Source organism: Ptychodera flava, chromosome 15 (genome assembly GCF_041260155.1).
Source record: "Ptychodera flava strain L36383 chromosome 15, AS_Pfla_20210202, whole genome shotgun sequence".
Taxonomy (NCBI): Eukaryota; Metazoa; Hemichordata; class Enteropneusta; family Ptychoderidae; genus Ptychodera; species Ptychodera flava.
The window spans coordinates 18,567,295-18,583,574 of NC_091942.1; the positions used below are offsets into that span (position 1 = coordinate 18,567,295).

Consider the following 16,280-nt stretch of genomic DNA (forward strand, 5'->3'; position numbering starts at 1 on the left):
TGCAAGGCCAATACCTTACACTTCAACTTATGTCGGCGAAAGCAAGAGGAAAATATGGCGGTTCCGGTTTTCTGGAAGAATAATGGATGAATTATGAGAAAAGTTACATCAATTGCCCCTTGAAAAAGAAAGGCCGAATCATGTCACCTATTTTAGAATTTACGTATCGATCGCCGGCGATTCACTTCAAAGTCTAAACGCTCATTTTCGACGCTTTTGCGTCAAATCCGTGCAGAGACTTCAAAATCATCCGCACTCACAACAGTACGCGTACATGGATTATCGGAAATCTGAGCGTTACTTACAGTTTTCGGTGTTCGCCCAGAGAGTATGTTGTTGTACCCATCGCTCATACACAGGACCTCCGCCTAGAAAAAGGGTAAAGTAATATTTGTTGATGCGTTCAGCAAAGAAGACACGTTCAGAATATTCAGCCATGAAGACGTGAAGTTCATAAGTAAATGTAGATTGGGTTGACTGTAAAGCTTTCTGGGTATATGTAGGTAGGTTAGTAAAGTAGGTAAATACTAAGTACAGGTAGGTGTGTATATGTACGTATGTGTGAATACTCTGCAGTTAATTTTATTTTCCGCGTTTTAGGAATGGCGAATTTCTTCTTGACTACAGTGCACTAAACATGTCAGAAATGTTCATACAAAAAAAAGCCCACACGGCGAATGTTCAATCCAACGTCAGGTGCACTGTTTTACTGAATTACTGCAGGACGTTTAGCGATGGAGAACATATTTCGTCCTTACTTTTTTTGCAGATGAAACCATACTCTTTGCCACACGCCTCGTCGTTCATGTAGTAGTGTGACTCCTTCTCCAGCATTCCACAGAACTCGTTCCCGTTCAGGTTGTCCGGAGCACCCGTGGTGAACATCTCCTCCAGCTTCCAGGTCCACAGATCGCCCGTCGTCCATCGCCAGGTGGTTTGCACAACCCCGTTTTCTGAGCCGTCACGACCGCTGGCGGCCACCCAGTACGCCTCGCGCCCGTACTCCGGGAGAGTGAGTGTCTGACGCAAGAAGGAGTACTCGGTCTCCGCCATGATGCTGGCCAGCTGGTAGCCTTTGTGCTCGCACAGTTCTTCGGCGTTGTCGAAGGAGGATGCCGGTTCGTTCACGATTTTGTAACAATTTCCTTCGAATTCCAGGTCAGTGGATTCACACATATCAACGGCTGTGAGAGGAAAAAACATTTCTATGCTGAAATATTCGTGGTACTTTAGGTTTGTTTCCCTGTATTAAAGAGCCAGTAGCTGCATGAAACCTTTGATTACTTTTTACTATTTTTGCTTAAAATGTCGACTATATTTTATTGTTCCACTCCCAAAGCATGTTGAGGTACACGATATTCAGCTTATCAACTCAGTCTGTATTTTTGTGTAATGCATTGTTATTGTTGACTAGTGTTCTGGTCTGGACTAGATTTCAAATGTAAGCAATAAAACTGAATTCACACGACATGTACAGACGCTGTGTTTGCAAGATAAATATTGGGTGTTTTACTTTTCACATTGGGCGTAGTCACTACGTTCGATTCCTGAGCCAAAGAGCTTGCTGTGGAAGGTCTCTTTTGGTGGGAGCTGGGGCTCATTTAATATGCACTTTGAAGTAGAATCAGAACTTGAAAATGCAGAACAAAACAAGTCACGGTGAAAAAAAGTCATAAAATGTTACAGCTACTGGTCCTAATCTCTGTCGCTCACTTTCTGCTCAACTGTAGCAATACGAACCAGTAGCCTGCCAATCCTCTCTTGAAGGTATCGTCAGTCGAACAAGTATTATGCTTTTCTGGTCAGCATAAACTAACATATAAAACACCTTTCAATAGCATCCATGAACTCGATATCCATATACTCACCAATACATTCGCCGTCGGCATCCTCCTTGTACCCAGGTATGCACTGACACGAACGCACACCGTTGACGGCGAGGCACCCAGCGTTCTCCTGACAAGCCGGCAAAGTTTTGCATCTTATGTAGTTCATGTCACTACAAGTGCATTCTCGGCGGCAATCCGGGCTTAGCCAAACTTCGTCGTTCTGAGAAAGAGAGAGGCAAAGAGAGAAATAGTCAGCAGAGAGAGAGAGAGAGAGAGAGAGAGAGAGAGAGAGAGAGAGAGAGAGAGAGACTGACAAAGTCATTCATACATACATACATACATACATACATACATACATACATACATACATACGTACATACATGCATACATACAGATAGACAGACAGACAGACAGACAGACGGACGGACGGACGTACGTACATACATACATACATACATACATACATACATACATACATACATACATACATACATACATACATACATACATCGAGGGAACTTTTAAGCAAGTGAACTTTTAAAGTGTTATTATCCTCACTCCTATCTGGAGTAATGATGGGAAAATAAGGTAATCAAATTTCTATGACAGAATATACTTTCTTAATCTTACCGCGTGGAAATCACCAAAGTCATCTACGCAACCGCAGTTTGTCTTGTGTACGCAACGGCTTCCAGCCATGACGTAATTTAAATCGCATTCACAGCCTTCAACGCATTGGTCAGGGTTGTAGGCGCAGTCACCGGCCGTGGCACAGGTTGCCGGACAAGGTGACATGCAGGCCGAATAGTGACTGTGCGATGGGCACGTCACAGCTGGAGAAAGACAAAGTTTGAGGGGGGCATGATTGTAAGGTTCAACGCAATCGATGTTGAATCTGTTAACTTGAAGTCAAATTCATCCGATGATGCTCAATCAAGCTGCTAAAAAACAAGAATTACGAGGCTTTGTAGCTCTTGACTGTTTCCCCTTCTGGCATTTTCCACTTGTTGAAGCACTTTTTAGTCTGTTAGTCTCGTGTTAGAGTTTATTTCTAAGATTGACATATTTCCGTTTCAATACGTTGATGACGAACAATCCAATACTTCAATGAAAATATGCAGTTAGTATGGGTGACTTACGACAGAAGCTGTCCGAGCGGAAACTGTCCAAGTGGATACCCGCTTCCCTACACATATCAAAGTAATTTTCGAGACTGTAACAGAGGGCTTCGTCCCTCTCTTGTTTGTTTGTTCCGTGGCACATGTCGTAGATACAGGACTGGTACGGGAATTCGGGGTCGATGACGTCATGACAGTCGGCGAATATACCGTTGCGGTTCTTTATCATGCCGCACTTGCTGTTGCCGTTGTAATTATCGACGTTGCCACCCGGGCACTGCTCTTCCACATTGGTCACACTCGCACAGCTGTGTCGGGAACAGAAATTGCGTACATGTATTCAAAGTGGAATGCGCCTTGGGACAGTAATCAAACTCGTTTTTCAATACTGTTCTGTATGGAAAGCCATGGTCTAATATCATGTTGTGCTGGGCAATTGATATGTTGTGCTAGGCATTCGATATGTTGTGCTGGGCATTCGATATGTTGTTCTGGTCTACCACTTGTGTCTCATTTTAAAGCACTTGGAGTAAGTAAGATTTTCACCGTCTTAGTTTTCCGAAAAATTAAAATTTAATTTTTTCCCGTAGAGTTAACAGGGATGGCGACCATTTTGAATCATATCCGTAAAATCAGGTAATTTGTTTCTCTACTTCTCAAATTTGCACGGTGATCCCTGATATTGTATTCTTGCTTTGTCAAGGAAATGGTAAGAGGAGTTGGAGCAAACGTTTGTAAGTCTTTCAATTTTGAGGCGCATACTACCATAATCTTGTCAATTCGAGCTGTAAAATTTGACTTTCGTTACAAGGAAGATTGTGTTAAGACTATCCAGGGGAAAGATGACTTACAATCTATGTATGAACTTGGTATTCAGAACAAGAAGTATCATGCCACGGGAAACCAGTTAACCAGATTTCGTGGAAACAGCATGCGACATATTTAATTCGAATGTTTCACATAGCGATAAAATCGACAACGACAACTGTCAACGAATGTGAACGATACAGAAAAAAAACGTACTATGTGCTAATATTTTCAAAAGAAGTGTTTGTTCATTATTATCCGTTTATACGAGAGCTGTGAACATCATCAGCATATTTTTTGACAAACAATCCTTGTCGATGAAGTTGGGAGAGAAAATCTCGCGTTTCTTATTAAGAACCACGGTCCCTCCACCATGTAAGAGAACATCAGGCGATTAGCAATTGCATTTTCGGATGAAGGTATCCCCTTTGCTTTTGCATAAAAATGCATTTTGGATCGATTGTCAATCCTGATAATCTGTCACTAAGATATTGTCACCGATATAAAGGAAAATGGCAATTGTTTTCCTGATAATTTAAAATTTACTCATCACATGACACAATGATGCCGCAAATTTGGTATAGGAGTAGGGTTACCGGGGGTAATATCTATGGCACATGAATCGAAAATAAACAACCAACCTTCCATCGATGTTCCAACTGTTGAACAACCCGTTGCTGTCTCTTGCATGGCGACTGTTCGGCTTCAAATCGTCGTTGGCCACTTCCCCGTCGCAGATGCCGCACGCTCCGGCGGTGAGGCCCTCGTAACCTCGGGACACTCCGATGACCAGCCGGTACTGGCCGTCAAATTTCACCCAGAATCCGTAGCTTGACAGAAGGAGCACGTAGCGCCCGCTGTTCATGATGTGGAGCCCTCCAAACGGAGAGTGTGGCAGTGTTACTGGGTAGTCGTCCACCTGAAAAGTGATGGAAACGCACAAATGTTTTACTTTCAGCCATGTTTAATCTGCAAAAAGTTCACAGGAATGTAGTCTTATTGTCCTGATCGTCAAAAACCTGAAACATTTTGTAACTTTCAATCGGCGTTTTTAGAAACTATACACTTTTTCGAATTTGGTCCCACTAACTTCATGAAGAATAGCAAATGCGACGACAATCAATCAATCTATCAACCAATCGATAGCGCCAAATTTTAGCAATACATGATGTTCTAAGACAAGGACATTAAAAGTCACGAAGCTCTCTTCAAAGAGACGTGATTTCTTGATCTCCAACTTAGGTGACTGTCGAACTTTATTGCTTTATCTCAGCCAAAATGATTGCCCCATAGAGCACGAAAAGTAATTTAAAAAACTAAATTTCTGCAGCTTTTTTGCTTAACTTTTCGAGACATCAACTGAACGTCGAAAGTGGACAAGTCCATATTCTCTTATGCTGACCAATTTCAATAGTACTTCGCAAGCACTTTTTTCACTTACCCAAACGACTTTCCCGCGGTTCAAAGTGATTTTATAGTTGTGCGCCTTGACGACGACGCGGTACACCATGCTGACAGGTGCGCCGTGATAGGGGAATTGGGTCTTAACGTTGATGGTGAAAAGAGACGGGTTGTGCTTCTTGTCGATCACGTGGATGTAAGTGCAGTTACCTTGGTAATCGTGCTGCATGCCATCAAAGGACGTGTAGTGTGGGTCTCCCCAGGTTGTGCACCGACAATCTGAATTCAACGATTGGAGAGAGCGCACAAAGCATTAGATCTGCAATTTCATGGTTGTAAGTTATACATAGTATTCTTTGCATAATGATGCCTACACTAATACCATACAAATACAGAAAGACAAACGTGTTTGGGAGGTCAAGTTCAGCAGTTTTATTACAACCTCGACAGACTATGTAAGCCAGATTCCACCATCAATTCTAAAGAAAACAAAATGAGGTAAATTATGAATTAGTGCGATGGAGAGGAAGGGTTTGGAACGCTCGAAGGTCGAAGTCAATTATGGTTAATCATGAGGTGGCCTCGTCCAAGGACCGTCCGACTCATTAAAACAGCACTAGAACAAATAATGTTGTTCGCAAAAAAGGTATGTAGGTGGATATGCAGATGGTTAGATATGTATGTATGTATGTATGTATGTATGTATGTATGTATGTATGTATGTATGTATGTATGTATGTATGTATGTATGTATGTATGTATGTATGTATGTATGTATGTAGCTAGCTAGCTAGCTAGCTACCTAGCTAGCCAGCTAGCTAGGTCAATGAATGGATTGATGGTTATGTAGTATGTTGGTGGATATGCAGTAAGTAACTAAGTTGGTGTTAAGGTTGATATATCGGTAGGGAGAGGTAGGCGAGAAACTAGGTACGTTGGACAGCGAGTGGACGGATAGTGTTAGTATAAGGAACTTACCTGTACTTCTGTCTCGCCAAAGACTATGAGCCACCTCCCATCGATCAGCTAGGGGACTCCCATCACCTGTAGCAATACAACACGATGTCTAAGACAATGTAGTAACTTCAACCTAAGCATGTCATTTTTGAAAAAGTAGGAAACTTGTGACCTGTAAATACGATACTTTTGTGTCCATTGCGCTTTGGTATCCTTGATTTTGGTGTATCGACTGTTCTAGAAACATCGAAGGCGGGCTTGTCGGATTACAAAGTAGATGACCAACATTTTATATAAGAGATATGACACTATACGATGCGGTAGGAATATGTTTCAGGCAGACGATGCAATTTTGTTTTACCTTCAGTTCGAAAGATATTCATTTAAAATCGATCAAGACTAGACTTCGTCAAATTTAATTCATAACCTGTTTACTTTATCCCTGCTCAGGTAGTATCTGTAATCCTAGCATGCTGAATTGATCTCAAACTATACCTTTCTTTGAACTGCACAAAATAACAAGTTACCTCTGCGACAGATAAATCTGTTCTTCGCTGTAAGCGACTGGTCGTATAGATAGTAGTCGTAATTGTCATTGGTTTTATGCAAGGCCCCGCCGTAAAACTGATCTGCCGGAGTGCCCACTGGTGCGTTTGGATGAAAAATGTCGACAAGGTCCCACTTCCAGTCCTGGTGATCGACCCACTTCCAGTTGGTTTCCATCTGGTTGGGCAGGGACTCGTCCTTGATTCTCGCGCCGACCCACCAGGATTCGTAGCCATCTTCGGCGACTTTCTCTCGCAGGAACTCAAACTCCTTGTCCGATAAAATACTGGTAAGCGCGTAGCCGTTGTCGGCGCACCACTCTCTCGCCTGATGGTATGACTTCAGGGTGTTTTTGAAAAGATAGCAATGTCCGTTGAATGTCGTTTCATAGTCTTTGCAACCTGTCATATAAAATGAAATTAATGTAAATCATCTATTTCAAGCTGCACATGTGCTTGTGGCACGGGCACCACATGAAGCTTTTACACGTCAAGGGTGATTGCAAGCGATATTTTGCTGCCGGTAGGTTTTCGGCTCATTTCTCGCACATGCGGGGAAGGATTGGGCGGACAAAGTATGTTTTATGATCAGCAGCGGTATTCTTGTATTAAATGGGAATATTCGACAAACTTAGACAGGCGAGCAATGGCGCGAAGAATACGTTTTCTGTTGTTTGTTAAGGTCTTGACGAAGTGTGGAACGAAAAGAGGGCAATTAAGAGAGTTTGTGATGGGTATAGGGTCAGCAAGAAGTGTTCATTGGTTGGGACTGGGAAGAGGGAAATTTTAGTCACAGAAAGGGCAGTTGCGCACATCTTTCCTCCTTCCCTCGAGCTCCTATCTTTTAATTTTGTTACACATATTTTAAAAAGGGATGTTTCTATGTAAAACATTTCTGTTACATTGCTATGGGATCGAGTTGTTGGCTGCCACTGATGTAGGGAAGTGCTTTAGTCTGTCGATCGATTTATAAATGTCTGAATCTCTGTATTTATGTATATATGGATGGATGGATGGATGTTGGTCTAGCTGTCCGTGTGGCAGTCTACACTCTGTCTCAAGGAATAGTATTGTCTTCCTGTCACAATAATCGTTTTTGTTTGTTTGCAACGTCTTCTCTCCACGTTCGAGGATCCATGCTCTATACTAGGCTTTGTCGAATCATCAAATGCTCGATCTATACTCACCGTATTCTCCCCAGTTTGCTACAGATCAAAAGAAAAAAAAGGGAACCTTGTTAGCATATGATGCTAAATTCGACTGGAGACTGCCATGTTCCACTATCTTTTCTTGGTTTGTAGATTACAGTTACTTTTAAACAGTATCCTAATTGGTATATTTAACACGATTGGAAGTAATTTGGGATAATTCGATTTTCATATTTTTCAAATTTCTAAAAAGTGTTATGTGCAATTTAGCTGAATGTTGCAATATTGCAAATTACTCATAAAAACAAGTGTGTAATGTAAAAAGAAAAGCAGATGAGATTACATTTGTAGATTAAATCGGCATCGTGCATGACGAAGACAATTCCAGTGTAAGTGGCATTTAATTTTGTTCGAATGGAGTAAAGTCCTCTTGGGTAACTTGGTCGGTCTGACTCGCGTAGGGCAAAAATTTACGACTCTGATCTTATGACGAGAATCGATAATCTGCGTTTACTTGGTGAGTATCAAGGCAAACGCAACCCGATCTCACCTATTGGTGGCGGGTTTTCGGGACCCGGCGGCGCACAATAATCGTCTTCGTGGAGTTCCTCGGCCTTACAGCAGTATCGACATCTATCCGTCACTACGATTGGTGGTTGCTCACACTGGTGGTGATGGGGTTCGTTCCGACTTTCCTGGAGGCAAGCCTTAGCAATGTGAGGGGGAAATTAAAGTGTTAGAGTATCCGACGACAGTATGGGATGCCCCGACAGATATATGCATTTTTGGCACTGTTTTAGTACCAATTTCATCATCGCGCCTCAACCATCCTTCTTGATACCTTGGTATTTTACAGAATCCAATTTCGCAAACGTGATTATCGTCAAAACAAGTGCTCTGTCGTAATCACCACTTCTACTATGGCAGTTTACTTCAAGACTTTCGTGACACGACCAATTTTACCTCCAAAGTTCAAAATTATTATTAAATCATTGAGGTTATTATCGGTCGTGTCCTGCACGGTCATCGTATTGCTCAGCATCCCATTGTCATTATCCATGAAGATCACTAACGTAAAGCGAACCAAAACAGTTAGTGTCGTCATCATGATCATGATCATCATTGTCGTCGTCGTTAATGTTAAAAGTATGCTCTGGAAAAAAGTTGGAAGCGCAGAATCAATATAAAACAATTGAGACACAGAGTCAACGATCGGATGAGAGAGAGAGAGAGAGAGAGAGAGAGAGAGAGAGAGAGAGAGAGAGAGAGAGAGAGAGAGAGAGAGAGAGACTAATTTTACTAACCTCGTATCCTATACATTTCGATGTAAATAAAAGCTGTCCATCCTTGTTTATAAGTTCTGTCTTACAGGAGGGCTAAGGAACACACAAAAAAGACACAATAACTTGTTATCTTTAATATTCAAACCGGATTTAGACCATCTTTAACTGTCTTTAATTACCATGTTTTTTCGTAAACCCATTTAATAATTTTAATTGTGCATATGATCGATTTTATCGGCTTCTCGCCCAGATCCCCTTTAGATTTCCAGAAACTGTGATGATTACTAACCTAAAAAGTTTCTTTTTTTATTTAAAATGAATATAAATCATCTAAAACGACACTGGGAAATACATATAAGGTCGTTATTGCACTCAAACTTTAAACATAACGTTATAGCTTTAGCTGCATTGTGCGTCATAAATGCCTTAGTAAAGTTCATGTGTGGATTCACAAAATAAATCTGCTCTGTTCATAACAAAAATGTTACAGAAAAAAGCAGTGTTTCTGGGAATCGCAAAAATCGATACATTGTTTGCTGCTCCTCTGCTTTCTGTTCAAATATTACTAGATGATCCGCACCACTACGCCATACTGAGGAGGCTTTAGCGCGTCAGCTGTTCAAATTTGTTGACCCCTAGTGAAGTACCGTAGTCACATATGACAGCGAACACAAGTTAGTCATTTTAGGATGATTAAATATAGACACTGTGCACTCTTAATAGACATATGATACAAAAATATGGTAGCTCTGCGATGGTCGTTATTCTTTATACATGTCAGCTCCAACCTGACGCTGGCCCAAGATTCCCATCATGCTCGATTGACAGGGCAAAGATCATCTATAGTTGGAGTAGATATTAATGCAAAATATGTGCAGTGATTGCTTACGTTTGACTGTGAACATGTTTCATGTTGCCCTCTTAGAAGGCATTCCTCAAATGTGAGTGCATCATCTTCCGTGCATTTGAGACATCTCGTTCCTGTGAAAAAGAAAAATGTTTAAATATCGAGTCGTTTGCGATGATTTAGAAGTGCCCATAAAGTATACTTGAGAGCCCATTATGAAGAATTACCATTAAAATACACCCAACAGGCTTCACAAAGAGTTTTAGCAGGATGAAATCGCTTTTGCATCGGGATATTTGCGAATTATACAGATCTAGTTTCCGGGTTCCTTTTCTTGAAGGCACTTATTATCCAATTGACTCATTGTCATGTGTAAAGCTGAACTGCCGAAACCATGGCTGATGATGACGTCACTTTACATTCTAATGATGAGGACGTGACGGTAATAGCTTTCTTACCTGCTCGACTGTATATACTGCGCAATCGTCTCGTTTTCGAACGTGCCTGAAAGTAACGAATAACAATTTGTATGTAAATATTCAGTTCCTCAACTCTGGCTCTTCAGGATTTTTTTTCGTTTCTGCTTGACCAACAAAAATCAAGGTCATCACGTTTCAACGATTCATACTCAGAAACTCGCAAATCACCCGCAGCTTGTTTAGGTCACATATTTCGAATCAATCAGTAATAGGTGTCTCAAAAAACAAAGTACCCAAGATGTATCGATATTTGAAATTCAAAATGGCCACAGTCCTCATGTTGACTCTTCGGAGAAAAATGAAATTTTCGATTTTCGAAAAACTAAGCTGGTGAAATCTTTTCTTGCACAGTTACACAAAAATGAGCTCCCACAGAATCCGAATATCTGTCCCCGAGGCGCATTGTACCTCATATTGAAAAGGAAACAATTTATTAGAAATATTATATCGAGGTAAAGTGTGGTTATCATTGTTCCTGTACTACCACCTCAACTATGCACAGACAGACTTTGTCCACATATTTGTGGAGACATCTATGTTCGTGTGGAATTACTGGTGTCATGAGAGGAATATTAGTGAAACTACAGAAATAGCCGGTATACATTTTGGTAACTCTATTGTAACTTCGATTTCCACAAAAGATAATGGATGGAAATTTCAACAAGCTTCAAATGAGTCCAAACAAGAAACGCTCTAGAAAAGTGTTGTAAAAATTTGAGAATCCAAAAAACTGTTCCCGGGGCGCATTCTATCTTTGATCCTATCTACAAAAATTGACCATTGAAGATATGACGGAGGCTTTCGAATGGAAATCTCGCTCAAGTATCGTTTCCTCACTGCTCTAGACTATTTTACCTTCTTGCAGTTTTGATTAATCACAGTATTTAAAAATGAAAAGAAATGTGTATTCCCCTCCTCATAATTTAAATGTGTATCCCCCTCCTCATAATTTAAATGTGTACCCCCCTCCTCATAATTTAAATGTGTACCCCCCCCCCCCTCCTCACAATTTAACCCAAGTTTTCTGGTGGTTTACCTGATATGAATTGAATAAAGATATTCTATGATTCTACTACTTTTGTTTATGTCCCTTCCAAACCGCTGTGTGATTTATTAAAATAGTTGACACAAAAGTTCCAGATTCTATTGTCTTTTATCCAGGGAAACAAAACAACCCGAAACACGATTGGAACTAATTTGGGATAATTGGATGGTGAACTTTGTCTTTAAAATCTGCAAATGTAAGCTCGTCTGCTTTTCTTTTTACGTTACAAACTTGTTTTTATGAGTTCTTTTGAGTACTTTTCGCAACATTCAGCTATAGGGCACCTACCATTTTTGAGAAATATGAACAATATCAAGATCCAATTATCCAAAATTAGTTCCAATCGTGGTCCGAACAGATTTAATACTCGGCCTTCTATTTTAATATTGAGGTATGTGCGCCTCGAAAGTGAAAGACTATAATTAAACTTTCTGCAATGAATCTTTTAATGGTTCTCTTTCAAAATCAAGAATAAAAATCAGGGGTCACCGTGAAACTTTATGTACCAGAGAAAACAAATAACCCAAGATTTACCGATATTTGAAATTCAAAATGTCCGCCATCCCTGCATTAACTCTATGGGGAAAAACAAAATTTTCGATTTTCAAAAAACTAAGACGATGAAAGTTTTTCTTTTCTATAGGATTCAAAATGAGACCCCACAAGTGATAGATCAGAAAATAATTGGACAAATTTAAGGGTCTTAATATCTGTCCTAGGGGCGCATTCTACCAACACTCTGTCTTATTCATCAAAATATGCGTAATACATTTTGCCTAAATTTCTACGTGGATTCAAATTATCCCAAATGTTTCGGGGGATTTTTGACAGGCTACCTTACGTTGCATAGTCTACCACGGCTAATTATATCGTTAATATATAAAAAAAAACCCCTAGATTCCTATGGGTTCAAGTCTTTTTGCTCGGTTTAGCAACATTGACTTTACACTTAGAGTTACAATACTGGTTCTCGGTTTACCGCCTGAAGCAAATCACAAATGTTTCTCTCTTGAACAAACCGAACATTGCTTGTGTATCTATTTTATTACAGAAAGCAGGCCAGTATTTGTAGTTGGTACACGCAACAAAACTACCGGAATAACCATCAAAAATCATTTTCTGGGGCTTTAAGTGTATTCTTGCGGACACAGAGCTGTGTAACTGCAAAATGGAAACCCTTGGCGTTTAATCTATTTTTAAAAGTATTTCGATAAAGTTTTAAATAGTTTTTATTGAAAGAAGACGAAAAGAAATTAGCAATGACTGCGGCTAAAGAAGGAAATATAATTACATATCTCGAGTTCTGCCATGTTGAAAGAAGCTAGAATCTACTACGTGATCAAAAGTAAGATCAATTTTATGGATGATGAATATGGTAAGTTTTCATTGTAATGACACGACGACACACAAAAAGCAGCCAACAGAAAAATGTCATCATCTTATTATCTAAATAACTTCATACTGAATGGCAAGTCTACACGATATCAAATATAATATGTACCTGACAATGATAGTGGTACTTGTGTTTTTATTTTTTTACTTCATCATGAATTACGTGCATATTTACAGCATACTTATATCAAACAAAAACACTCTACCAATGGTATAAGTAGCTAAAGAAAATAATCGAAGAAAGCTAAAACCAAGGGCAATTAAAGTAAAGGCTTAGACACCGCTAGATCTTTCTATGACGTACACATCAACATAAATAAATGTATTCAACAACAAGCACTTTTAAAAAATGAACTTTAATATGGGTAAGATTCCAAGTGACAGGAAAACACGACTATAACATTAGGGTAAGTATCTTGTAGCATTTGTTTAGCTAGACTTTAAAGACTGGCTATTTTGCAATATTCATTATTTATGATGTTGAAAAAATGTAAGAATTGTAAATTTTGCTTTTCGAATCATTCGAACTATCCGTCAGAAGTGACATTATTATATTCTGATGACCGATTTTTTGTGATTTCTTCTCTGATTATATTCTGCTTACGTGTGATCGACCATAGATCCACGAAAAAGACACATACCAGAACAATGTGCACGCAATTGTCAAAAAATACACATAATACACGAGTCAATCATCACACCAACCTACTACACATCGGTCCAAACAGCTTTTTGACTCACCTGGGTTCCTGAGATTACACAAAGAAACAAGATAAAGCACCAAACTGTTTTCGAGGTTATCATTTCTGAAAAGAGAGATATAAGAACGACGTAAAGAAATTTATTTCAATTCTCATTACCTGTCATAGTCGCGAATGTCATGATTGTTTATAAGACAACGGTTTGAAGAAACTGCAGTCTTGTTGTGTATCCCTTAAACTCAAAACAGATATTGAATAAAAAACCACAGTAATCTGGGTCTTAATCTACATCATGTTGGTATTTAAAAGAACATTTTTAATGTAAGAAACATGCTTCTGTACACATTTTGTTTAGAGATTGCCACTACATTTACGCAATATCTTTTTTGCCCAAATTGAAGCTATGGGCATGGTTTACCTATTTCGGAATATCAGAAGACGGGAGAGGGTGATGAAACAAATTGCCTATAGGGCTCATCCAGATTTGAAAATCGAGTAAAAGATGATAGCTATATAACATATAATAAAATATAACATATATGGCATAACCTTTTATGGACACGGGGACATTATTTAGTCCTTTTAAAAAGTTCAGAAATGTTCAATATAATATATGCGTCACGTTCGGTGACAACCACCTTTGTAGAAACGTCATCATCGCCATGGCAACTGACACAGCTGTTGGTGGAATTCTTTGTGCTGAACTAATCTCATGTGTAGGACCCATGGACGTAGAAAACACGTCTGAATACTGACGATGGTAAATATTTACGAACTGATGTAAGCCGGATCGGCTGAAGCAATGGTATTTATAATGTAGTTTTAGATTTTCCATTGGGAGTCTGAATAAACAATGTTGTGTTTACTTAGATGTACAACACAAAACGGACTTCAGGATGTACATTCAACCAACAAGCACACGTATACACACACTTATGACGCAGACCCGTTTCATTTGGGTCTTGGAAGAATAATGTAAATTATCATAGATGGATGGATGTAGAATGATTAGGTTCATCTCAATTAATATGGCATAAGTCTTTTCGGCTCAGAAAGACATCCGAGGTCACAGAGAAATATCAGAGTTGCTAGTTCCCATATGTAAAGTCAGAGAGATTCTCTCTCAATCCGTCATCTCGTTGAATGAACGATGTTGTAGACTCTTGATAGAATTTCAGACATACTTCAGGAATAAAGTATAGGCTTGAGACATCTTTGTCTTTTTTGGGGTAAATTAATTTACTTCTGCGTCATTTCGAGAGAAGAGAGGACATATGATAGTGAGCGTCTCGTTCAGGCGACATTTAGCCCGCAGCGTTTTAGGAAAAATATTGGTCGAAAAAATTGTCAATCCCTGCAAGAACTGCTCTTTATTTAATGACTTGACTGTAGTGGATGCCCCTTTCGGTAAATGCGCGCTAAATGCAACCAAGGAATTCTATTCTAGCGTCTAGATTGCTTTCATGACACATCGAATTCATCGTTGGTTAATTTTCGTTACATAGAGTCACCATCCACATGGCCTGTGTATGTCTTTCCGACAACGGAGCTACCCTATATCATAAATTCAACCGTTCAGATGACAGTTAAAGAAAACTCCTGTGAAATAAGGGAATTCCACCAAAACTATTTATTTCCCATTAGTCCGAGACCCTCACAAATGATGATTCGACCTCTATGCCGTATTTCAAGAAGCCTTTATAGATAGCAACTGTGTGTATTCTTTTCTTCAAGTCTAGCCAAATTTCGGACTTGGTAATTTGCGATAGCGCCTTGTTTCCTGTGCCAGGAATTTTTTTACCGACTGAACGTGAAAAAGACTAATTCCGATATGAAATCCCAGAAGACTTGTATATCGCACATTGATGGAAAAGGATATAGCTGTCACGTACGTTTAGCCAAGGAAACATAGATCAAAACCAAAGTACACCAAAAATGATACACATGGGGGGGGAGAGCAAAGTGGCCAAGTTTGCATTTTGTTCAGTTATCTTTACGTCATCACAGCCGACACTAAACTAATAACAGTTTGAAACCTGTGTTCGGGCTATTTATGATGTAAAGTGTATCTCTCTCTCTCTCTCTCTCTCTCTCTCTCTCTCTCTCTCTCTCTCTCTCTCTCTCTCTCTCTCTCTCTCAGCAGTCTGAACTAAAGTTAAAGTGTCTCATCTACAAGAGCAAAAAACAAAATATTCAATGGTTGGTACTTTCCAGACGAATTTTTAATTTCAGTCTATTTCATAACTTCACAAATATTGAAGTAAAATCGACATACAATGAGCAGACGACCCTGTGACAATTACGGTGATATTTCTGACTCTATTTTACTCTGTTTCATGATGTATGTGTGTATGTATGCTACTACACACTCTACACTCAAAATAACCGGTATTATCCATGATATAATGCATCAAAATCATGTACAAATTATTGTCTTTCTTTGTGCGTGTTTCCGTACATTTAAGGCCCTGTGGGAAGGGTAACCGTCCATTGAGACTGCTGAAGTTCTCGGCTAACACCCAAAGGCATAATTATTTTTTCTACGTTTTATTTTCTCAGCTCTACGGGCTCCGACTGCTCTTTAAACTCTATATTGACTGCTACTCCCTACCGGATGGACAGCTGCCGTAGACGTGAGTCTCCTTTATGCATCTATTTTCAAATCTGTTGCCAAATCCCTCCCTAACCCGGCCGTCCCGTCGGCACCAAAGCGATTTTCTAAGCGATT

At 39.6% G+C, this 16,280-nt stretch overlaps 1 protein-coding gene across 3 annotated transcripts in view; it reads right to left on the bottom strand.

Annotated features, from left to right (window-relative positions):
* Nucleotides 1-16,280, bottom strand: part of LOC139151415 (zonadhesin-like) — a 34,215-nt gene that overhangs the window by 13,621 nt on the left and 4,314 nt on the right. For 2 of the 3 annotated variants that reach the window (XM_070724202.1, XM_070724203.1), the window contains exons 2-15: nt 13,593-13,657; nt 10,394-10,439; nt 9,978-10,069; nt 9,110-9,181; nt 8,346-8,512; nt 6,640-7,059; nt 6,134-6,199; nt 5,196-5,434; nt 4,396-4,673; nt 2,969-3,255; nt 2,460-2,662; nt 1,869-2,049; nt 759-1,184; nt 306-368 (exon numbers count right to left, since the gene is read on the bottom strand). In XM_070724202.1, coding sequence (XP_070580303.1) covers nt 306-368; nt 759-1,184; nt 1,869-2,049; nt 2,460-2,662; nt 2,969-3,255; nt 4,396-4,673; nt 5,196-5,434; nt 6,134-6,199; nt 6,640-6,835 — 1,939 coding nt within the window. In that variant the 5' untranslated portion in view covers nt 6,836-7,059; nt 8,346-8,512; nt 9,110-9,181; ... (1 more) ...; nt 10,394-10,439; nt 13,593-13,657. Of the gene's footprint in view, nt 1-305; nt 369-758; nt 1,185-1,868; nt 2,050-2,459; nt 2,663-2,968; nt 3,256-4,395; nt 4,674-5,195; nt 5,435-6,133; nt 6,200-6,639; nt 7,060-7,844; nt 7,863-8,345; nt 8,513-9,109; nt 9,182-9,977; nt 10,070-10,393; nt 10,440-13,592; nt 13,658-16,280 lie in introns of all 3 variants that reach the window. The other variant, XM_070724201.1, reaches the window with a different exon arrangement.